We start from the raw sequence: 24,473 nt of genomic DNA on the forward strand, positions 1-24,473 counted from the left end.
AGATGAAATATGCTGTTTTAACTTGTTTAGTGTGTTAACTCTGCTGTGCTCAAGACTGCCTGTGCTCGCAAAACTGCCTCAGCCAAGGAAAAAGAATGCGAACTTCCAAGCTAAAAGGAAGATAAGGGGGGCCCCTTGAACTTTGAAACAAAAATGAGAGCTAAAGCTGAGGCTGCAAGAGAAGGACAGGGTGACCAGAGAGTTCTCTCTGTACAAGGACTGATAAAAACTAGTTGCAAGTTGTAATTCGAAACCAGTAAAATGAATATGCATGAACCTATTGTGAAACTCTATGCATATGTACAAGTAAGGGGGATAAAAAAGGTTTGGAAATTCCCAGGGGCATGCATGTCCTTTGGGGGGAACGATCCCCACATGCGTCCAGCGCTGTATTAAACATCCCAGCTTTACAACTTTTACAAGTTGTGGAGTTAGGTTTTTTTCCACAAATCAGTTTCCACTTATATTTCAAAACAGTGCATTCATACAAATGTTACTGTCCTCTGAAGAGGTACTCATGCCAGAGCCTTGATTTGGGCAGACAAACTTGCCTAGATGCAAAGACTTGAAAATGAAGCATCAGTGACCATCTAAAGAGAACTCACAGGTCTAACACCCAGAAAAATGTGATTCTCTTGAAAGTTCTTATAGACTAAGCAACTGTTGTAGAGCTTTTACTAGGTTATATTGGATTTTGCTCAAGAAAATGAAAAAGTAATTGAAAGACAGAAGAAAAAAACCCAATTGTTTTAAATTTTTGTGAAAAAAAGTTTTGTACTTACACACAAAACGGTAATGAAATATATCTGGTATTTTATATATGCCAACTTTAAAAGAACTCAGAAAAGTGTTAGAAGTGTTTATATTGGACTAGATGCACAAATAGCAGGAGGTAGCTCATATTCAAAGGAGAACAAGAGAGAAAATAATGAATTACTGGAACAGTGTTGTCCCCTTCAGTAAGAACAGTAGTCAAATACTGAAATTTATGGTAATCCCCAGACAGACTTAGACACAGTTGTGGTCTCTGCTACTGTATCACTTGTTTTATTTCTCTTTACCTTCCAAAACAGAATACTGTAACTAATATAATAATTAAGGGGAAGATGGACAAATTCGAGAAAATAATGGCTTCCGAAATTCACACCTTTCCCAGCTGAAATGTTTAATTAGTCTGAGGACTTCTTTTCTGTCCCTAATCAGATAGGAAAGCTGGGAGAAATTGATAGGGGCATTAATTATTTTGTCTGTTTTCTGATGTTGATGTGAGGGTATTTCAGATGCTAGAGCATCCATTAAATTTCATTAAATAAACATCACATTTATCTTCAGTACTCTGCATGTGCACAGGGTATGCTGATTGACTGACAAATATAAATATTTCTTATGATCAGAAAACAACATATGGGGCCAACATATGAAGCAGAAGCATACATAACATCCATGACTTGGTAAAAATTCAAAATGTTTGGTGTTTATACTAGATGACTCCTTTCTCCCTAAGTTCTCAAAAGACAATTCAGTGTCCATTTTTATTTCCTTATTGAATGTTTCAAATGGCTGGTCAAATTATCAATTCCACACTTTCTCTTCAATACAATCCCTTTATATGAATCAAAAGGTAGTTTGTATACTTCACCTTTCTCATGCACTTGAGATTCTAAACCCCTAAGCCGCCCTGTAGTTGATCTGCCAGTTATGGTACAGACTCAAAAATCTCCCTAAAACCTTGACAAGCTTATATACGATTCCTAAAACAGGCACACTCCACTGAGACAAAAAGCATATAGCAAGAGCTGTATGCTTCCACAAGAGTTCCATCAGGAAATCAGGACTGAGAAACAAAGCAGAAAGTTTAGATAATTTTTTTTTTTTTAATTCAGAAAAAAATATGACAAGACGGAATTTGCAAGAAATTAATTGGCAATTTTAGAACAAACTATCTATTTAATTAGACACTGTGCTGGTTTTGCCTGAGGTATGGTAATTTTCTTCACAGTGGCTGATATGGGGCTGGTTTGGATTTGTGCTGATGTGCTGGTTTAGCACAACCTAGTTTTTGGTAGTCAGGGGGGGAGCCATAGAACTGGCTTCTGTGAGAAGCTGCTAGAAGCTTCCATCATACCCAACAGAGCCAATCTCTGATGGCTCTGAAGATGAACATGCTGCTGGCATATTAGAGAGGTTGGTAACGCCTCTGTGATGATGTATTTAAGAAGAAAATTTGAAACAGCGTAGGCACAGCTTTATCCAAGGGGTGGCGAGACGCCGCCACCAGGGGCAATCCTGGCTGTGGAGGCTTCTCCTTTTCAGCACCTCGCATGAAGAGAGGCATTGAATGGCACCAGCACCACAGTGGCCGGCACTGCCTGCGCAGTGGCGGCCAGGCTGTGTGGCCAGCAGTGGAAACATGGTGAGCGATTCCCTGACACAGAATCTAGACAAAATCAAATTCTCAGTGCTGTGAGATCCTGCAGAAATCTTTGAACTGGTGGAATTTGTTTGCTATGGTACTTACAAGCAGCAGTTTTTTCCTCCTAGTCAGAGAAAGAGGAGGAAGTGAAGAAGTGTAAAAAGACAACATGATGGCACCAAGGTCAGTGGAAAGAAAGAGGGGGAGAAGGTGCTCCAAGTATCGGAGTCGAGATTTCTCTGCAAGCCATGTTGAGGACTAAAATAAAACAGTCTTCCTGTGATGTATTAAGTCCATGGGGGGGATACATAGATCTGCTTGCAGCCTGTGGGAAAAGGTGCTCACACTGGAGCGGGTGGATGCTAAAAAAGCTGTAATCCAGTGGGAGACCCAAACAGAGAGAGAGGGCTCTTGCTTCCAGAGACAGAAAAAGAGGCCCCTTGCTTCCACGCTAGAGCAGCTTATCCTTAAAAGACTACACCCCATGGACTAGTGGCCCACGCAATGGCAGTTTTGGGAAGACTGTTTTGCCTGTGGAAGGGACTCATGTTACAGCAGCTTGGGTGGGACTGCTACTCGTGAAATTAGAACCATGCTAGAGAAGTTCATGGAGAACTGTGTCCCATGGGAAAGACCCCACAGCACAGCAGAAGAGAGAGACTCCTCTCCCTAAATGAACTGAAGAAAGATCTCGAGTGACAAACTGACCAAACATACCCACACCATCTCCCTGTGTTGTTGGTGGGAAGGAGGGAGGGTCAGGGGGTGGGGGGGAAAAGGTATTTTAAGGGCTAATTTTACTCCTCATTATTCTCCTTTGACTCTGTTAATAATAAATTTACTTTATGCCTTTGTTTGAGCCTGTTTTGCCCTCAGGCTGTTTTGTCCCAGTCCTTATCTCAACTCATGAGCCCATTACGATTCTTGTGGGTGCCTGGCATTTTAACCAGTGTCAAACCCCGACAGCTGAACACAGGATTGATAACATAGAGATGTTTTTGTTCTTGCTGAACAGGGCCTACACAGAGCCAAGGCTTTTTCTGCTTTTCATACTGCCAAGCTGTCAAGGAGGCTGAGGGTGCATGGGAAGTTGGGAGGAGACACAGCTAGGACAAGTGAGGCAAACTGACCAAAGGGATATTCCAGACCACATGACATCATGCTCAGTATATCAAGTGGAGGGAAGAAGGAGACATTTGGAGTGATGGCATTTGTCTTCCCAAGTCACTGTTATGCATGATAGGGCCCTGCTCTCCTGGAGATGTCTGAACACCTGCTTGTCCATGGGAAACAGTGAATTAATTCTTTGTTTTGCTTTGTTGTGTGTGAGGCTTTTCCTTTCCCTATTAGACTGTCTTTATCTCAGCCCATGAGTTCTCCATCTTTTACCCTTCCAATTCTCTCCCTGATCCTGCTGATGGGGGAGTAAGCAAGTGGCTGTGTGGGGCTTGGTTGCTGGCTGGGGTTAAACCACAAGAGACACATAGAAATCCACTACTCTAGAAAAGTGCTAACACCATGCCACTGAGATTTGACCTGTAATGATAGCAGTGGCTAGTCATGTTTGACCTACTTTATACATTTTTACAGAAGAAAAGAAAAAGAACAGACAGAAATTCACTTCAGGGATTCAGCAGCATCTCCAATATCAAATTTTGAATACCTCAGAAACAAAATATATTTGTGTTCCTTTGATCAATTTTTAAATAATGAGAATAGTTTTCCATATGAGGGTATTAGGTTTATGTGGCAAGGTTTTGGTAGACCTGTGTGTCTGTCCAAAACGTCCTTCATTTTTTGCCTCTATATCATCATGAAAGCCAAGACCACCGGGGAAAGGAAAAAAATCCTGTTCTGAAAATCTAGGTCTGTCTGGTCCACCAAGCCAGATTATTGCCTACGGGTGTGTTTGCTCAACTCATGGAACACTGCACCCGAGAAGGGGCAGTGTGGTCTCATTTGCCTGCATCACCTAGCAACGCTAGTGCTGGAATTTCTCCACCCTTCTGACTTGGCTGGACTTTCTCTCTGGAATGACCTTCCCGGAGGTCACCACAAAAGGACCCTCCATTCACCGTACATCAACCACCGTGACAGATGGACTGAGATGGGAGAAAGTTCTCCCCTCAAGGACTGAGACATGCGACCCCTACATGGAAAAGCTCCCCTCTTCTTCCCAAAAGGACTAAGACTGAAATACCCACTGTAGGGTGCGGGAAGGTATGCGTGGGGACCGGAGCAAGTTTTGCAAGCGACCACTGGACCGAGAAGACAATGGTTCCTGCCTACGACATCTGCTGCTGACGACACCTGCTCCTGATGGACTACTGATGGACTCCTTGTACCCTTTATCAATAGACTATTTTGAAATATGTCCCCTTCCCCCATTTCAAAAGGACTATAAAAAAGGTTAGAGATGACTGATACCTTTGAGATCTCCCCTGACGTGAAGACGACAGGCCTCTTCATCGACCGGACTTCGAGGGACTTTGTCATCCGCACGTCTGGTAGCTATATACCTCCTTACCCATCCTCTCTTCTTTTTCTTTTCCTTATTCTCTCCCTTTTCTCCATTCCCCTTCTCTCTAACGCATCTTTGCTGTGGCTATTCAATAAAAGTACATGTATTTTGATTTTACTGCAAATCCCCTTGTCGTGTCAGTTTTTGCACCCTGAGATCAGTGAAAAAGAACCTTCACGAATCACATCCTTGGGACGGATCGTGTCAACCTGGCAGTGCAGGGATGGCTTCTGAGAGAAGACGCTAGAAGCTGTTCTCATGACAGAGACAGTTCCAGCCAGCTCCAAGATGGACAAGCCACTGGCCAAATCTGGGCCAGTGATGTTGCTAGAGCCTCTGTGCAAACATATTTAAGAAAGGATAAAAAAACCTTCACAATGGCAGCTAGAAATGAGAATATAGGAGAAATAAAATTATGCAGATATTAAGATTGGTAAAGGAAGAGAGGAGCTGTTGCTGTAATGGGCCCCTGTTTGGGTAATAATTAGTATTGACTCCATGATTTACAGAAGGCTGATTAATCTCTTTTTATTATATATATTATTATTAAGAACCTTATTGCTTTTATAGACAGTTACGATACACCTGGACTTAATTGGTCCTCCAATCATAACACCATCACCATTGGCTAATTAAGAAACCACCCTTTGTTAAACAAATCTCCATAACACATTCTACATGTTCACATTTACAGGTGCAGCAAGCTAAGATAAGAATTGTTTCTCATTTTTTTTCCTCTGATCTTCTCACAGCCTTCCCCAGAAAGGCCTGGGAAAGTTATGTGTTGCTCTCTGTGGCCAGAGAGCTGCTGCCACAGGGAGCAAGTGCTCCAGGCATCTGAACCGAGATTTCTCTGCAGCCCATGAAGGTTTACAGTGGAGCAGATATCCACCTGCAGCCTGTGGAGGACCCCACAATGGACAAGGTGAATATGCCCTAAAGGAAGCTCCTGGCAGGAATGGTGGCCTGTGGAGAGGAGCCCATGCTGGAGCAGGTTTGTTGGCAGGACCTATGACCCTGTGGGGGACCCATGCTAGAGCAGTCCATTCCTTAGGGACTTCACCCCATGAAAAACAAAAAAAATCCACTCTGGAGCAGTTTGTGAAGAACTGCAGCCAGTGGGAATGCTCACATTGGAGAAGTTCATGAAAGACTGTTTCCTGTGGGTGGGACTCCATGCTAGAGCAGGACAAGAACATGAAGAAAAAGAAAAGGCAGAAACAAAGTTTATGAACTGATGGCATGAACTGATGGCAACCCCCATTCCCTGTCCCCCTGTGCTGCTCTGAGGGAGGAAGTAGAAAAGTTTGGAACGAAGATGAGCCTGGGAAGAAGGGAGGGGTGGTTGGAAGGTGTTCTTAGATTTGTTCTTATTTCTCATTATCCTGCTCTGTTTAATTGGCAATAAATTAAAATAATTTCATCAAGTATGATTTGCCTTTGAAAGTGTGGTGGATTGACCTTGGCTGGCCTTCAGGTGCCCACCAAGCTGCTCTAACACTCCTCCTCAGCCAGACAGGGAGAAAAATATGACAAAAAGCTTATGAGTTGAAATCAAGGCAGGGAGATCACTCACCAGTTATGGTCAGAGGCAAAACAGACTTGAGGAGTGGGATTGAGAGTGGCTCGGTGGGCACTTGGTGGCTAGGCCAACCCACCACAAAGAGTTATTTCAGAAACAATTTATTTGTAATGAATACACAAAATACAGCATGCTGATATAGGTATGTGATCTACTGAATAAATACATTAAGAGGCAAAACTAGAAACAAAATACTAGGTACTACAGGGCTTTTAAAATTTAATCTTTTAATGCAATTTAAAATTTTTAACACAACAAAAGATAATGGCTGAAAGCTAGAGAGAAATGAGCAATATAAGCATATGAGGCCAGAATGTAAATGGTGTGTGTCTGACCTTAGTCTCATGGGGATTTTCTGGAAATCCAGTGGGGACTGTGTGGGGCTCCCAGGGGCAGAGTAGGACATATATAATTCTATCTACTGTGCAACACTGAAACTTCTCTTTTCCTGGGAAGGGATAGAAACAAGTCATGATGCTTCACAGATATGGAGCAGAACGAATCAGGAGGCAGAGTCTTGGGGGACAGAGGTTAATGAGAGTACAAGACCCCCCAAATCCTCTAAGCTTCTACCCCACTAATTAATTCATAATTGACCAACATTTTTAACAGTGATAGTACTTGAACATTTGACTGACTGATTAAGCAGATTATTCACCTTCTTGTGTTTGGAAGCCTAGACTGAATGCCTTTTTCACCAAACAAGTCACTGTGTACAGAAGAAGATTTGAATAAAAATGTCAGGCCTGTATGATTAAAAGGCCAGACTAGGTGATTTAATTTTCCAATATAACATAAAGATCCATGTATCTCTGATTTTTTAATCTGAAGCAGTTTGTCCTTTTTAGGATGAATTCAGCTATAAAAACTGTTCTGCCAATTACCAGAGGGGTGAGGAAAAAAGGAAAAAATTCCTTTACCTAGAAAGAGGTTGTCTGTTTGAATAAATAAAATCTCATTTCAAACTACTTTCCAAATCACAACTACTCCAGCTTAAAATAAGGCTATGGAAGCTTACACATTTATATATATATTTTTTCTCTTAAAAGAACTATACTTCTGTGGTGTTATATTTTAGTTAAATGGTATGCTCTGTCTCACCCCTCGAAAATGTACACCACATGCTTCCTCCAAAATTATACTATCAGGATTTGACATTACTATTGGCCCTCCTTATTTGTGGCTGTTATTCTTTTTCTCCTATTCCATTATCAAATTATTTATTTTGGAAAGGTGCCATGCTTTCTTTTACATTAGGAGAATGCTTAGCACACTGTATTTAGTACCAGGAGTATTCATTAATGAATTCAGAAGTATTAACTAATTAATTAATTCATATTGGCTTTGTTTTTATTTCCATGTACCTTTTTGATGCGCACAAGCATGACTGAAATAGGGTACATTTCTGAGTCAATAGTTCCTATGGATAGTGATGACTGATGAATAACTGATTGCAGATCAACTCTAATGCTTGCTAGAAAAAACAGCTAATAGATGGGAGTTCCTTCCAGGCTGACAAGCATAATACATTTTAAAACTTAATAACTAAATACACATTTTGAAAGTTTTGACATTAGGAAACATTGGTATTACAATGCAAATTTTATCAGAACAATCCTTGAAATATTTACATATAGTAAAAAGTGCAGGGTGATTTAAATTCTATTATTTATAGGGGAGATAATTTTCTAATCTGTCTTTGTTGTAGCTGTTAGTCCTCTGACATTAACCACTAGTAACCCACCCAAACTCATCGTTCAAGTAGGATACATGTGATATAATTTCAAATTGCTACAATGTATTAATAGAATTATCAGGAAGAGCTAAAATTGTATCAATGTTATAACTAATTTGCTAGTTACAAAAATATAATTTTTTATTAGTGACAGTGAATAAAACAGAATGAAGTTATTGTAAACAGAACTAAATCTTGATATGGCAAAAGTGTCAGAGGTTATAAAAAGCCCATGCCTGGTTCATTTGTCTTCATGTGAAAATTGTCCAAGATTAATTCAAAATATTTGAATACACTTGATGAGTATTACATTAAGAAGCAGGTCTAGCTACATATTGTGATTTCTTAAATTGTCTATACAAGTACGAAAAAGAATATTATGATGGTGCAGGTAGAATTAGGATTAAAAGTGAAATGTACCAGGTAAAAAACAAGAAAAATTGAACTCGTGTGTTGCTCTAGTTTACCTGGTTTATTTAAATCTTCTAGTAAATTTAAAGCAGCATGTGTTTGATGTCACAGTTTAAGCTGAACTGTTTAGGTTTCAATTGACTATTGCTTGTATGAGTTTAACCCTATATATCAAGAGCCTTAAATTAATTAAAGATGTCAAGAACTAATTAGAGTTCTCAAGACTGGTGGCAACCCTTGCTGCAGTGATCCTGCCCTGGTGGAATTCACAATCTTGAGGGATATGGGCCAGGTGAAGAGTAGAGTCAGGACATTGAATTTTAAGAGAGCAAAATTTCAGTTGTTTAAGGAATTAGTGGATGGGACTCCCTGGGAAACTGCCCTCACGGATAAAGGAGCTGAACAGAGTTGGCAGCTCTTCAAGGACATTATTCTTAGAGCACAAGATCTCTTGATTCCCACATGCAAAAGATCAGACAAGGAAGGCAGGAAACCAGAATGGCCTAGTAAGGACTTCCTGGTCAAACCTAAAGTACGAGAAGGAAATGCACAGGCTGTGGAAACAGGGACATGGGAACGTGGAAAGAATATAGGGATGCTGCCCAAATGTGTAGGGATGGGATCAGGAAAGCTAAGGCACAGCTGGTACTGAATTTGGCAAGGGATGAGAAGAATGAGAAGGGCTTCTACAGGTACATTGGCCAGAAAAGAAAGATTAAAGAAAATGTATTCTCTTCTCCAGCCTGATAAATAGCACAGGAGAACTGGTGACAACTGACATGGAAAAGGCTTAGGTACTCAACAATATTTTTGCCTCAGATTTCAGTGAAAATCTCTCTTCCCATATATCTAAAGCCCCGAACCTCAAGACAGTAGCTGGAGGAAAGAAGTCCCTCCTATCATAGGAGAAGAACAGTTCATGACCACCAGGGGAACCTGAGTGCACACAAGTCCATGGGACCCAACAAGATGCATGCCAGGGTCCTGAGGGAATTGGCTGATACAGTTGCCAAGTCATTCTGCATTATATTTGTTATGGCAGTCAGGAAACGACCCTGGTGACAGGAAAAAGGGAAACATGATACCCATTTTAAAAAAAGGTAAAAAGGGGGACCCTGGAAACAACTGACCAGTCAGCCTCACCTCCAACCTTGTAAGATCATGAAACGCATTGTCCTGAAAAGTATTGAGTCCAGTAATGTTTAGCTTATTCATCAATAACTTGGATGAAGGGATAGAGTGCTTTCACTGCAGGTTTGCTGACCATACAAAACTGTGAGGAGTGGCAGATACTCCAGAGTGCTATGCTGACATTCAGAAGGATCTCAGCAGACTGGAGAGATGGGCAGAGAAGAACTGTCTGAAATTCAACAAAGGCTAGTGCACAGTCTTGCACCTGGTAAGGAATAACCCCAGAGACCAGTACAGGCTGGGGGTGACCTGCTCGAAAGCAGATCTGCAGAGAAGGACCTGGGGGTCCTGGTGGACAACAAGCTGCCCATGAGCCAGCAGTGCCCTTGTAGCCAAGAAGGCAAATGGTATCCTGGGGTGCATTGGGAAGAGCATTGCCAGCAGGTGGAGGGAGGTGATCCTGCCCCTCTACTCAGCCCTGGTGAGGCCACATCTGTAGTGCTATGTCAAGTTCTGGGCTCTTCAGTACAAGAGAGACATGGAGATCCTCAACCAAGTCCAGTGGAGGACTATAAAGATGATTAGAGGTCTGGAGCAACTCACTTATGAGTAAATGCTCGGGAAGCTGGGCCTGTACAGACTGGAGAAGAGATGACTGAGGTTATCTTACCAGTGTATATAAGTATCTAAAGGGAGGGTGCCAAGAGGATGGGGCCAGGCTCTGCTTGGTGGTGCTGAGCAATAAGATGAGAATCAACAGGCAGAAACTGGAACACAGGAAGTTCCAACTGAACTTTACTATGAACTTTACTGTGAACTTTACTGTGCAGGTGACTGCACAGGTGACTGAGCATTGGAACAGGTTGCCCAGAGAGACTGTGGAGTCTTCTTCCCTGAAGATATTCAAGAACTGTCTGGATACAATCCTAAATAATGTATTCTAGGGCCCTTGCTGAGATAGGTTGGACTAGTCAACCTCCAGTGGTCCCTTCCAACTTACCCATTCCATGATTCTGCATATGTCAAAATGTGGAAAACAAGGAGGTAATTAGAGACACAGCCAATATGACTTCACCAAAGGCAAATTATGTCTGACTAATCTAGTGGTCTTCTACAATAGAGTGACTGCATCAGTGGAAAAGGGAAGAGTTATGGATGTCATCTACCTGGATTTCTGTAAGGCCTTTGAAATGGTCCCCCAAAACATTCTGGCCACTAAATTGGAGAGATATGGGTTTTATCAATGGACTGTTAAATAGATAAGAGACTGTCTGTATAGCCACGTCTGAAGAGTTACAGTCAATGTCTCCATGTCCAAATAGAGATCAGTGACTAATGGTGTCCCTCTGGGGTTCATACTGGGATCAATACTGTTTAATATCTTCACCAACGTAACACACAGTGGGATTGAGTGAACCGTCAGCGAGACTCCAGATGACACCAAACTGAGTGATTCAGTTGGTTTGCTATGTAGCATCCAGAGGGACCTTGACAGGCTTGAGGAGTGGGCCCATGCAAATCTCATTAAGTTCCCCAAGGACAAGTGCAAAGTACTGGACCTGGGTTAGAGCAATCCCCAGTATCAATACAGACTAGGGAATGAACAGATTGAGGGCAGCTCTGTGGAGAAGGACTTGGGGATGCACTGGTGGACGAAGAACTGGCCATGAGCTGGCAATGTGCACTTGCAGCACAGAAAGACAATCACATCCTGGGTTGAATGAAAAGAAGTATGGCCAGCAGGTCAAATGAGGTAATTCTCCTTCCCTACTTTGCTCACTTAAGAGTGCTGCATTCAGCTCTGAGGTGCCCAGCACAAGAAAAACTTGTTAGAGTGGTTCCAGAGGAGGGACACAAAGATGATTAGAGGGCTGGAACACCTTTCCTATGAGGAAAGACTGAGAGAGTTGGGGATTTTAATCCTGGAGAAGAGAAGGCTCTAGGTAGTCTTTCAATACTTAGAGGGCTTAGAAGAAAGACAGGGACAAAATTTCTAGTAGGGCCTGTAGCAGTAGGACAAGGGGTGAACACTGAAAGAGGGTAGGCTTTGATTAGACTAAGAAAGTGTTTACAATGAGGGTGGTGAGACACTGAAACAGATTGCACAGATAAGTTGTGGATGCCCCATACCTGGAAGTGTTCAAGGTCAGATTGGTCAGGTCTTTGAGCAACCTGATCTAGTGTAAGATGTCCCTGCCCATACTGTGATCGGTTTTGGGCCCCTTACTACAAGAAAGACATTGAGGTGCAAAGAAGGACAAGGAAGCTGGTGAAGAGTCTGGAGAGTAAGTCATATGAGGAGTGGGGCTGAGGGAGCTGGGCTTGTTTAGCCTGGAGAAGATGTGGCTCAGGAGAGACCTTATCACTCTCTACAACTACCTGAAAGGAGGTTATAGCAAGATTTTCACTCTTATCCACATTCTTATGCATGCAAGCATCCCCAGTGAACTGCACTGGTTTTGGCTGGAATAGAGTTAGTTTTCTTCACAGTAGCTGGTATGGGGCTGTGTTTTGGATTTGTGCTGAAAACAGTGTTGATAACACAGGGATGTTTTAGTTATTGCTGAGCAGGACTTAAACAGAGTCAAGGCCTTTTCTGCTTCTCACACTGCCCCGCCAGTGAGTAGGCTGGGGGTAGACAAGAAGTTGTGAGGGAACACAGCTGGGACAGCTAACCCTAACTGACCAAAGGGATATTCCATACCATATGATGTCACACTCAGAAATAAAACTAGGGGAGACATTGGCAGGGGGGGACACTGCTTGGAGACTGACTGGGTAGCTGGACTGGCTCAGTCAGTTGGTGAGCAATTGCTTTCATTTGCATCACTTGTCCTTCTTGGATTTTATTTGCATTCTCTGATATTTTTTCTTTTCCTTATATTTTTTTAATTCTTATCAGTATTATTACTATTGTTTCCATTTTAAAATTAATAAACTATTTTTATGTCAACCCATGAGTTTTCTCCTTTTTATTCTTCTGATTCTCTTCCCCATCCTGCTGGGTGAGAGTGAGTGTCTGTATGGTGCTTAGTTGCCAGCTGGGATTAAACCATGACAGCACTATACTACTTACATGTACAGAGTTAAACTAAATGTAAATATTTGCAAGACAAAGTCATGTATTACTAATTCTGCCAACATAATATGCTTTTTGCTACAGAAACATGTCAGCATGCCAGAACATCATAGTGATTAAGAAATATCCCCAAAGATTTAACATAGTTCTGAAGTACTTACTGTAGCTGGGGAGGCCCGTGTTGTATGAGTCACTGAATGACCAGAATTTTCCACTGAATTGCCAATCAGATAGGTCCCTCCTGAGTTGCTAATGAGCTGTCCTCCTGCAACACCCATCTGAATCCCTCCGGTGCCCACCATACTATGAGAGGAGACCACTGTAGTTGCCTGTGCAGAACTTCCTTCGAAGTAATTTCCCCCAGTGTTTTGGCTATACATCTGGGTTTCCGTGTAAGGATAAGTTGTTCGACTTCAGGAAAAGAAAATAAAAGAAGTAATAGTTATTTATTTGAATTAAGTGAGGGAAACATCATTGTAGAAAAGAATGTACAGTTGCTATAACCAAACTTAACAAGATTGGCAAAAAACCCCCGCATCTATACAAAATAACATTTAATATGTCAAAGTACTGAGTAATTAACTTGGACTCACTGTTAAAATAAGTATTCATTAAACTTAACAGAAAATTATTTTAGCCCAATCTGAAGATGGGTGGAAAAAAGTATGACAAAAATTGAAGATATGAGAGGAAGATCTCATTCAAGTATTAATATATTATACAGTAATTTAAAAAACTGTTTTAACTTTTAAAATCTTCCAGTCAAAGCTGGATTTTTATTTATATGACATTTATTTTCTATACTGTTTTCACCTGGAATAGAAGTAATTTTCTTCGTAGAAGTTGATACAGTGCTGTGTTTTGGATTTAGGATGAGAATAATGTTGATAAGATACTGATGTTTTAGTTGTTGCTATGTGGTGCTTATACTAAGTCAAGGACTTTTCAGCTTCTCATGTCCAGCCAGCAAGAAGGCTGGGACTGCACAAGAAGCTAGGAGGAGGCACAGCCAGGACATCTGACCCAAACTGACAAAAAGGATATTCCATGTGTGAGCTCACAGCCCAGGAAGTCAACCACATCCTGGACTGCATCAAAAGGAGAATTGGCAGCAGGTTGAAGGAGGCGATTCTCCCCCTTTACTCATCTCTTTTGAGACCCCATCTGGAGTACTGAGTACAGTTCTGGTGCCCCCAACATAAGAAGGGCATGGAACTGTTGGAGCAAGTCCAGAGGAAGGTCATGAAGTTGATAGGAGGACTGGAGCACCTCCCCTACAAACACAGGCTGAGAAAGTTGGGACTATTCAGCCTGGAGAAGAGAACGTTGTGTGAAGGCCTCATAATAACCTTCCAGTACCTGAAGGGACCTACAGGGAAACTGGAGAGGGACTCTTCGTCAGGAACTGTAGTGATAGGACAAGGAGTAATGGGTACAAATTGAAAGAGAAATTTAGGTTAGACATAAGAAAGAAATTCTTTACTGTAAGTGTGGTGAGGCACTGGAACAGGTTGCCCAGGGAGGTTGTAGATGCCCCAAACCTGGCAGTTTTCAAGGCCAGGTTGGATAAGGCCTTGAGCAACCTGATCTAGTGGGTGGCGTCCCTGCCCATGGCAGGGGACTTGGGACTAGATGATCTTTAAGGCCCCTCCTCCCAGCCCTTAACATTATATGATGTCACGCTCAGCATATAAACTGGGAGAAGTTTGCCAGGGGGCTGGAATCACCGCTCAGGGATGGGCTGGGAATCAATCAGCAAGTGGTGAGCCATTGCATTTTGCATAATTTGTTTTGTATATTCTATTTTTTTCTCTTCCTTTTTTATCTTAGTAAACTTTCTTTATCTCAACCCATGAGGTTTGCTATTCATAAAATCACTGAATTATAGACTCATCAAAGTTGAAAAAGACCTTTAAGATCATCAAATCCAGCCATCAACCTCAACAATTGTCAAGTCCAACTATCAAACCATTTTTCCCAATTCTCTTCCCCATCCCACTGCAGGGAGGGAGGAGTGAATGAACAGCTGTGTGGTGCTTAGTTGCTGGCTGGGGTTAAACCACAAGAACTGTGTACATTAGAAAACTGTGAGAAACGACTGCTCACTCTAAAAATGTCAAAAGGTTTATAGGTTTATTAAACCTTAAGAAAAATACAACAAAAGGACTAAATAAGGAAAAACAGGCCTGGGAGCCTCCCTCGTGGCTGCCTACCACACAGCTCCTCTTCAAGATGGATGATTCGCCTTTTATATGCTGGGGGGGGGGGGTTGAATCAGCCAACCCTGGCCCCTCCCAAAGTCTGTCAGTCAACTCTTCTTTGCCATTTATTGGTGGAGACTGCTTTCTTGCAACTTGATTGGAGGGTCAGGTGTTGTCATGCCATGCCCCCCCCCAGCAACAAGCTTTCCCATTCTCAACTGCCCCATGCCAGGGGCACATGTACATGCCTTCTTTCAACCTGTCCTAGATAACTCAGGCTGTCTGATGGCAACAATACAAAGGGGGGGAAAGGGGACTATGGGGAGAACAGAGGACATCTAAACAACAAACTACAATAACATAACTATACATCAATAAAGCTTCTCTTAATATTCACACAATATTCATCCCTTCATTGTGAAAGCCAATCATCTCATTATCCATCTATAACAAAACTGTAAACATGACAAAAAAATGTCAGCCAAGTGGGTCCTATATACTGGAGTCCTATAAATGCTTTGCTTTGATTTCAAATTCACTGAAATCCTCTGTCTGAAGCTTGAAATTCTGAGCTCATTTGTATTTTAAGACATTCAGGTAGTTCAGCAGAGTGAAATTTTAAATTGGACAGCAATATGTACAGTGTTATTATTGTTATGAATAAGGGGGTAATTTGTGCTGGAAATATAAGATTATTAATGTAATATAAAATGAAGCTTTAAGATCATGCCAGCCGAGGGGAGAGGGTGATTGCCACACAGGAAAGCTTGCAGCCGAGGAGAAGGTGCATCATTAATATACGAAGAAAACCTAGCCCGCACAGGAGATGGGCACTCCCTAATGGCATGAACAAGAAAATGCCCAGCAATGATGGCCCATGTAGATGTCCACCTCAGATAGAAAAGACCATAAAGGACATATATCTGAATGAAAGATTCCGGGAACTGGAGACCGATACACATCAATTCCCGGATGTGGCTTTGTCCAGCACAGGACAGAGAATAGACACTGCATGAATATGAAGGACTCCGGGAGGGGACAAAGGGACTCTGCCATGGGCAAGAAAAAGAGTATAAAAACCGAATTCTGCCAGGCCTCTATGGTGAACAGGGGGATTCGGTGCGATAGAGGCCGGACCATAGTTCACCCGCTCCGATCCCGGGGTCGGGGCTACTTCTTGATTGTTGGCGGTTGGGACTGTATATCGGTCACAAATAAATTTTATTTTTATTTTTGATCTAATTGGCTGGATCAATTTTTACTTATAACATTATGAAAAAGAAGGGAAAACTAAAATAGAACTACATTTTGTGAAAGGATTTGTGAAGGGAGTAGAAAAGTCAAAGGAACAGCAGCAATTTTACACAATTCCTTCCAACTATTAAACAATTGGGCCTCATTAACCAGTTAATCTTTGAGGGAGGTTAGGATGGTTTTTTTTTCTTTTTCTCTCAGGGAATTTTCTCCCATTTGTTGCTATGAGATATTAATGACCAGTACTTAAGAGACACAAAAGAAGTGTCCAAAGTGAGGGGAAGGGGTGCAGCCAGCTGCACCCCCTTATCCAGGGACTTTTCTCTTGGGAAGGGCAGATATACTGTGAGATTTCGGCTGGGGGTAAGGGGCTGGGCTCAGCTCTGAGCTCTCTCTCGCTCTTGGGACCAGAAGGGAGATAGGCTGCAGTCACTTTGGGAAGAATTCACCACCACTGCAAAGTCCCATCGCCTACTATTTTCTCCTACTGTGAGTTTTGGGTTACTCTCCTGGCAGCTGAGTGAAAGGACTCTGTGTATACTGTTAACTCGGTAGTAAATTACATTGACTCTTAATCTATACTATTTCTTTGCTAGCTATAATACAGGTACCTTTATGTCATGCACTGTTTTATATCATCTACTAGTAGTTCTTTTAGTTTATACTGTGCAGTAAGTAACTCTGTTTAAGGCCTTTTGTCTGTTACCTCATATCTATTCAATAAATAACTCATTTTACAGTAGACTTAATCAACCATTCTTAAGAACTTGGGAGCTAGAGTGATTTAGGTGAGGGTCATTTAAGTAGAGCTGCTGCCAAAAATCTGAGCCTAAGGTAGGGCTTAACTAAAGCTCTCACTCCATCCAAAACAGTCTCACCAGATGTATTTGTTTTGGTTTAGGGCAAATCTGGGAGAGAACTTTTAAACGGGCTCCTCTAGAAAAGCAGATTTAATTGGCTTCTTCTCTTAACCGGTTTGGGAGAAAATACTTTCTTGGAGAAGAGTGGAAAAAAACCTGTTTATTAAACAATAAAACTTAGTGTTGCTTTAAAAGAGATGACAAATTCAGAAAAGTCCCCTCCCCGGGTTGCAGCTTGGCTTACTCAGTTTCTTATCAGTCTTTTTAGCGTTGGAAATGCTGCAGCCCAGGCCTGGTCCAGTGGGCCACAGGTGTGAGCTGTTGCTGCTGTTTTTGGTGTTTAGTTTAGAGCAGGTTTAAAAAGGTCTAAAGAAAAGGGGGGAAAAAACCTACAGTTTACGGAACTTCTTTGTTTCAGATAGTTAAAATTAACTAAAAAAAAAAAAAAAGGAGAGCTCTGTCCCACTGTCTGTTTAGTCGCAGACAACACAGTCCAGGAGGAGGAATGTGGAGGAGTGAGTGCAGTGTTTGAAAATAAACTGCGTGCATATTTTTCCTTCTTTTTACTCTTTGGAAAAAGTTTTAAAGGTGCAAAACTTATTCAGCATAAACAGAACAAGTCGACTGGGGCTAAAAGCATCATATAGTTAACTTAGGACATTCTACCTCTTATTTCAATATCGTCAGCTTATTACTAAAACTAATATATATTCTAACTCCACAACACATACATTATACATCCAATATACAGCTATACACAGACAATGGTAGTAACATTCAGCAAATAGTGATATTTATACATAGTTTTCACTTAACAATCAGATTTTCTTGAGGTACACATTGCGTTTTTTTAATATTTTTTACATTATTTACTATGTGCAACTTGGTTTTTGAGCAAAAACAACTTTATGAATGGGTTTGTTTGTACTGGAGGCAGAATTGATCTAAACTGTTTTCTTTAACAAACTTCTGATATGTACTACTGGGACTTCGTCTCTATCTACCTTATCCAAAGGCTTAGATTGGGCAGGGCCTACTTGGTTAGTAGAGCTTCAGGTGTTAACTAACCAGTTGGCTTTTGTTAGATGCTGTAGCAGGCCCAGGGCCCGCAAGGCCTCCTTGGAGGTGAGAAGCCTGAGCTAGGAAATGCCAAGTCATGATGACTGGACCTTAGAAGCCCCTCTCTTCCACCTTTTGGGCCCTGCTTATCTCTCTGTAAGCCTATAGGTCACTTTCCCCTGACCCTTACTATTGGACAATTTCCACAACCCCTGTAGGGTATATAAACCCCTAATTCTGCCTGGTTTGGTAGAAGAGCTGTCACTGAGAACCTTCGTGGAAGACCCCAATAAAGAATCCTGCAGAACCTTATACAGCTTTTTCTCCTCTCTCTCCCTGCGTCTGCCGCGGCACTAGCAAGCTAAAAGAGCTGAAATCACAAAGAGCTGATAATCACTGAGAGCTGAAATCACTATAGCTTGCTTAGGCAGCCTGCAGCTGGGAACTGCTTGGGAGTTCAGCCGCTGTGCTGAGCCTCCACTGAGTTATCCTGGCCACGGCACCCCACTGGGCACAGCCCGACTGGAAACTGACACGATAAGATGCTGCTTTAAATGTTTGAAAGATTTTTTATTTAATTCTTTTAAGGTGGTTTTTAACAGTCTGTTGTATTTTTCTACTTTGCCTACAGCCTGTGCGTGGTAGGGGATATGGTACACTCACTTAATGTTATGTTCTTTAGCCCAGGTGTTGATAAGGTTGTTTTTGAAATTAGTTTTGTTGTCTGACTCAATCTTTTCAGGGGTATTATGTCTTTACAGGACTTGTTTTTTAAGGTTTAGAATGATGTTATGGGTTGTAGCATGAGGCACAGGGTAGGTTTTTAACTATTTTGTGGTGGCTTCTACTACGGTCAGCACATAGCGCTTGTTTTGGTGTGTTTGGTGTAGTGTGATATAGTCAATTTGCTAGGCTTCTTCATACTTGTATTTGGACTACCGCTTATTCTACTATAGGGGCTTCACTCGTTTGGCCTGCTTGATGGTAGCACACATCTCACAGTTGTGGATAACTTGCGAAATACTGTCTGTGGTTAAATTTGCTTTTTGGTCTTGTGTTCACTTATAGGTGGCATCTTTACTCTGATGATTTGAGGCATCATGGGCCCATCAAGCTAGGAATAACTTTTTCTTGTGTTGTTCATTTAAGTCTATCTTTGACACTTTTATCTTTGCAGCCTGGTCTACCTGCTCATTGTTTTGGTGCTCTTCATTGGTTTTACTCTTGGGGACATGGGCATTTGCATGGCGGACTTTTATAGGTAACTTCCCTACTTTGGTAGCAATGGTTTTTCACTTATATCAGCAGTTCAAATTGGTTTTTCACTATGCTGCTAATTAGCTTTTTTCTACTTTTCTAGCCATTTTTATAGAGTATTGGCTACTATCTATGAAGCAGTGTAGAGGTAGAGATTTGGTTACTTCTCTTTTTTAGTAATGTCTAGGGTTAGTTGAATAGCTTTGAGTTCAGCAAGTTGGCTTGATCTACTTTATTTTTTAGTGGCCTCTGTGACTTGTTGTGTGGGTCTCTATACGGCTGCTTTCTACTTCTGATTTATTGTCACAATGCGGCAAGAACTATCAGTAAAAAGAGCGTATCGTGTTTCTTCCGCTGGCAGTTGGTTATATGGTGGCGTTTTTTTAACACATGCCACTTCTTGTTTTTTTTTTATTAGTGAGACTAAAGTTTTTACTTTTTGGCGAGTTTGTAATTATTTTCAAAATTCTAGGGCGATTCAGTTTTCTAATATGGGTGCGCTGTGTGATGAGAGTAATCTATTTGCTTCATGTGGCACTGGTGGCAAGGTGGGTAGAGGGAACTTTTGCTTTGAACATCTACTCTAGTACACCAGTCAGGGTGCCAGGAGGAGTTGTGCTTTAGTGCTTATTACTTTGGAGGTGGCTTGGATTTTTTTATAGGTTGCTAAAAATTTTTCTTTTTTTGTTGGAGTATAGTTGGCTTCAGACTCTTTGTAGCTTCGACTCTAAAATTTTAGTGGTCAGCTTTGAGTCTTCTCAGGCACCTTCTGCCAAAGGCTTTAGGATAAACTATGGTTCTTGGTTGCAGAGTAGACCACGTTTTTCACATCTGGTCCTGTCCTGACTGGGTTAAGGGCTACTGTATGAGTGATCTCTTGCTTAATTTGGGCAAAGTTTTGTTGCTGTTCAGGGCCCCAGTGGAAAGTGTTTTTCTTATGGGTGACCAAGTAAAGAGGGCTCACAATTTGACTGTATTTAGGAATATGTATTCTCTAAAAACTTATGGCGCTTAGGAAAATTTGCGTTTCTTTCTTGCTGGATGCTGGAGACGTTGTGATTTTGTTCATGACATCAGTGGGAATCTGACGCTGTCTATTTTGCTACTTCACTCTTAGAAACTGGATTTTTTGAGCAGGTCTTCTGACTTTGCTTTTTTTGGTGGTGAAGCTAGCTTTTAGGAGACTCTGGATGATTTTCTTTTTTTTCTTAAACACTTCTGTTGCTGTCTTTTTTCACACAATGATGTCATCAATATATTGTAGATGTTCTGGAGCTTCACATTTTTAGTGCATTTTGGATTAGTTTATGGTAGATGGTAGGACTGTGCTTCTACCTCTGGGGCAGTTGGTTTTAGGTGTACTGCATGCCTCTTTAGGTGAAGGCAAACTGAGGCTTGCATTTTGCTGCCAGAGGAATGGAGAAAAATGTACTGGCAATATTGATAGTGGCATCTACTTTGTTGCTTTGGGCTTTAGCTCGTATTGGAGTTCCAGCATGTCTGGTACAGCAGTGCTCAGTGGTAGAGTTACTTCATTCAATGCACGATAGTTTACAGTAAATTTTCATTTTCTTTCACATTTACGCACAGGCTAAATGGGGTTGTTGATGGGTGAGTGGGTCTTGCTGTCTATCTCTTGGCTCTTTTGCTTACGGATTATTTTGTGGATGGGGATTACAGCATTTTGATTTGTTCGGTACTGTCGGCGGTGCACTGTCGAGGTGCTAATTGGCACTTGTTGCTCTTCGATTTTTACGAGTCTTATTGTAGATGGGTTTTTTGATAGTTTAGGTAAGGTGTTCAATTGCTTGATGCTTTTTGTTTCTACAGCAGCTATTCTAAATGCTTCTTTGAGTTCTTTTGGGTCTTTGAAATACCCACTTCGGAGGAAGTCTATGCTTAAAATGCATGGAGTTTCTGGGTTAGTCACAACAGGGTATTTCTTCTACTTATTTTCAGTCAGGCTCACCTCAGCTTTTACTAAAGTAAAATTTTGTGATTCTTTTGTTACACCAATGATAGAAACAGATTCTGCCCCCACATGTCTTGATGGGATTAATGTGTATTGTGCACCAGTATCGTCTAAAGCTTTATATTTTTGTGGTTCAGATGTGTTAGGCTAACAAATTCACAGTCTAAAAAACACGGTTTTCTGTAGTCTCTACCTGGTCAGAGGCAGGGCCCCTCTAAGCCTGGTTATCTTTCTTTCTTTGGGCATATGTCTTGGAGGTTCCTTCAAGGGGATTGAAAATATTGTCATTATCATGATATATGGCAGTTTGGTTATGGGCCACTGGAGCTGGTTCTTTTCCGGAACTTTTTTTTGAGTCTTCAGTTCACAAACCCATTGGGTCAGAGCAGCAGTAGATTTTCTATCCTATCTTTTCATGTTTTCTCTGCAATCACACAGGAAGAACTACAGTTCAGCTTGTGGGGTGTACTTTCTTTCTCCATCTGGGGAACGTCTGCGTTGGGTACTAGAACTTCTGATCTGTACTGCTGAGATTTGGAGAAAGCTTTTTTTCATCTCCTTTTTGAGTCTTTTGTGATTCTCTTCTATCTTGTCTTCTAATTTCTGAAGACGTGTTTCCACCACTGCGATTCTGGAATGTGTTGGGCCATGTACAGCATTTGCATATGCTCGGACCTTCTTTGCCATATTAAGCACAGTCTCCTCGCTGTTATCTTGTTTCATTATTGCTAAAGCAGGAGTATATTCTTGTGGCCCAAGTCGTAAAAGTTTTTGTTATGTCACGGATGAAGTTTGGATTTACAGTGTTTACGTCATCTGAGAAGACAATCTCTGCTACTGCTCTTTTTCTTAGGCGACGAATCTCTTGTTCGATGGTTTTCTACTGAGTTTGTTGCATATAGAGATCATCTGCACACAGGTATCTTTGTGCTACACTTCCCAGGACCCATGCCCAGAGGCTGTGAGGATTAGCCACCCTCACCATTCCTTGGTCAATGACAGGATCATGTGACAGGGATCTCAAATGCCTTGCTTCAGTACCATCTAAAACTGCAGCATTTCAAAGATGGACTAACTAATTAATTATAGATTTATCAGGTCTTCAAGTGTAATCCTTTCTTAGGCCACAAAGGTCTTTTAGTGAATAGGACTCAATAGTGGCTTCTGATCTTGTGTCAGTTGCTTTAATTTTGGCTTTTGTATTAGTAATTTGTGTTGAGGGTCTTTCTCTTGGATCATCATTGTGGGTTACTGTCTGATTTGTTTTGCTTGTGTGCTTCTTTCCTGTGGCAACTGCCAGTGTCTTAGGCTCACTGTCTGGTTTAGTTATAGCTTGAGTAACTGGGGTGTTGGCTGCAGCTTGAGTGACTGGGGTAGCTGTTGATTTATTTCCCTGCCTCCCTGCCTCTATTTGCTGCTTTACAGTATCTAGCAACGTGCGATAAGCATAGGCCATGGCCCAGCTTCTTCCAATGTTTTTTTTGTCTTTAGAGTCATCATGGCACTTTTTTTTTCATGTATTTCTCTACTTCAGCTGGGTTTTAAATTTGTTTACGTGGAAAATCTCAGTTTACAAAGTCAGAAAATTCTTTCAGGGTTTGGCTCATATTTTCTCATTTTCTACACTACTCAGGATTTTCCACGCCTGGGTCTACTTCTGAGCTAGGGGTCTTATCAGGTCCTCTGGACATTTTAGCCTTCATTCTAGAGAAGCTGCAGACTATATAGAGGAAGCTTACCAGATTAAATATTAGAAAGATGGTCTCTTTAACATTCAGGGGAAATGGAACATTTTCAAAAAGTGACATAACAGATTCAAAGGAGAAGAAAGAAAGGAAAGGCTGGAAAGCCTCATTCTTTCCTCTTCCTCTAACAAACCGGGTGCAATTATTAATAAATTCCCAAAACATACTACTGGAACTGGGACGCAGGGTAGGATGAAGAAACCATAAACTATACATATTATAAACAGACTCTAGTATTTTTGTAAACGGTCTATAAATCATTATTACCAAGCCCAGCACAATAGCTATTCTAATCCATGCCCCTCTACTTTAAAAACTACGTGTTAGGGACAATAATCTTAGTGACCAGAAAGGTATTGTAACCTCACAAAAGTCTAGAGACTAGAACCACATGAAGGCCTCCACCCCAAGAGACATTACGAATTCAAGCAACATGGCTACTGACTGCTTTAACTCACTACAGAGCAAGCACAACCAACATGCAATCAGTAAAGGTTTTTTCTACTTTCTCGGGCCACGTGTTGGATGCCACTAAATGTATTCGTCTTGGTTCACGCCAAATTTGGGAGAGAACCTCCAAAGGGGTTCCTCTAGAAAAGCAGATTTAATTGGCTCCTCCCCCCAACCAGTTTGGGAGAAAATACCTCCTTGGAGAAAAGTGGAAAAAAAACTGTTTAATAAACAATAAAACCTAAACAATATTAAACAATAAAACCTCTTGCTGCTTTAAAAGAGATTACAAACTCAGAAAAGTCCCCTCCGTGGGTTGCAGCTTGGCTTATTCAGTTTCTTATCAGTCCTTCTAGCACTCAAAATGCTGTGGCCCAGGCCCGGCCCAGTGGGCCACAAGTGCGAGTTGTCACTGCTCTTCTGGTGTTCAGTCCAGAGCAGGTTTAAACAGGTCCAAAAAAAGGGGGAAAAAACCCCACAGTTCAGGGAACTTCTTTGCCTCAGCTAGCTAAAACTAACTAAAAGCAAAGGAGAGCTCTGTCCCACTCTGTTCATCCCCAAACAACACAGTTCAGGAGGAGGAATGTGGAGGAGTGAGGGCAGTGTCTGAAAACAAAATGCGTGTTTCTTCCCTCCTCCCTTCACTCTGTGGAACAAGTGTTAAAGGTGCAAAACTTATTATTCAGCATAAACAGAACAAGCTGATTGGGGATAAAAGCATCGTGATACGTTTCTCTGAGAGCTCATAAGACCTGGCTCGAGGAGAAAACATATCAGGAGAGTAGTGGCTGGAGAGCAGCCTT

General features: G+C 41.5%; 1 protein-coding gene across 4 annotated transcripts in view; it reads right to left on the reverse strand.

Moving 5' to 3' along the window:
• LOC135289144 (transcription factor RFX3-like) overlaps positions 1-24,473 on the reverse strand; it is a 193,757-nt gene that overhangs the window by 100,619 nt on the left and 68,665 nt on the right. For all 4 annotated transcript variants that reach the window (XM_064402541.1, XM_064402540.1, XM_064402543.1 and 1 more), the window contains exon 4: positions 13,034-13,283. In XM_064402541.1, the coding sequence (XP_064258611.1) occupies positions 13,034-13,283 (250 nt within the window). The remainder of the gene's footprint in view (positions 1-13,033; positions 13,284-24,473) is intronic.

The sequence above is a fragment of the Passer domesticus genome, chromosome W, assembly GCF_036417665.1.
Source record: "Passer domesticus isolate bPasDom1 chromosome W, bPasDom1.hap1, whole genome shotgun sequence".
NCBI lineage: Eukaryota > Metazoa > Chordata > Aves > Passeriformes > Passeridae > Passer > Passer domesticus.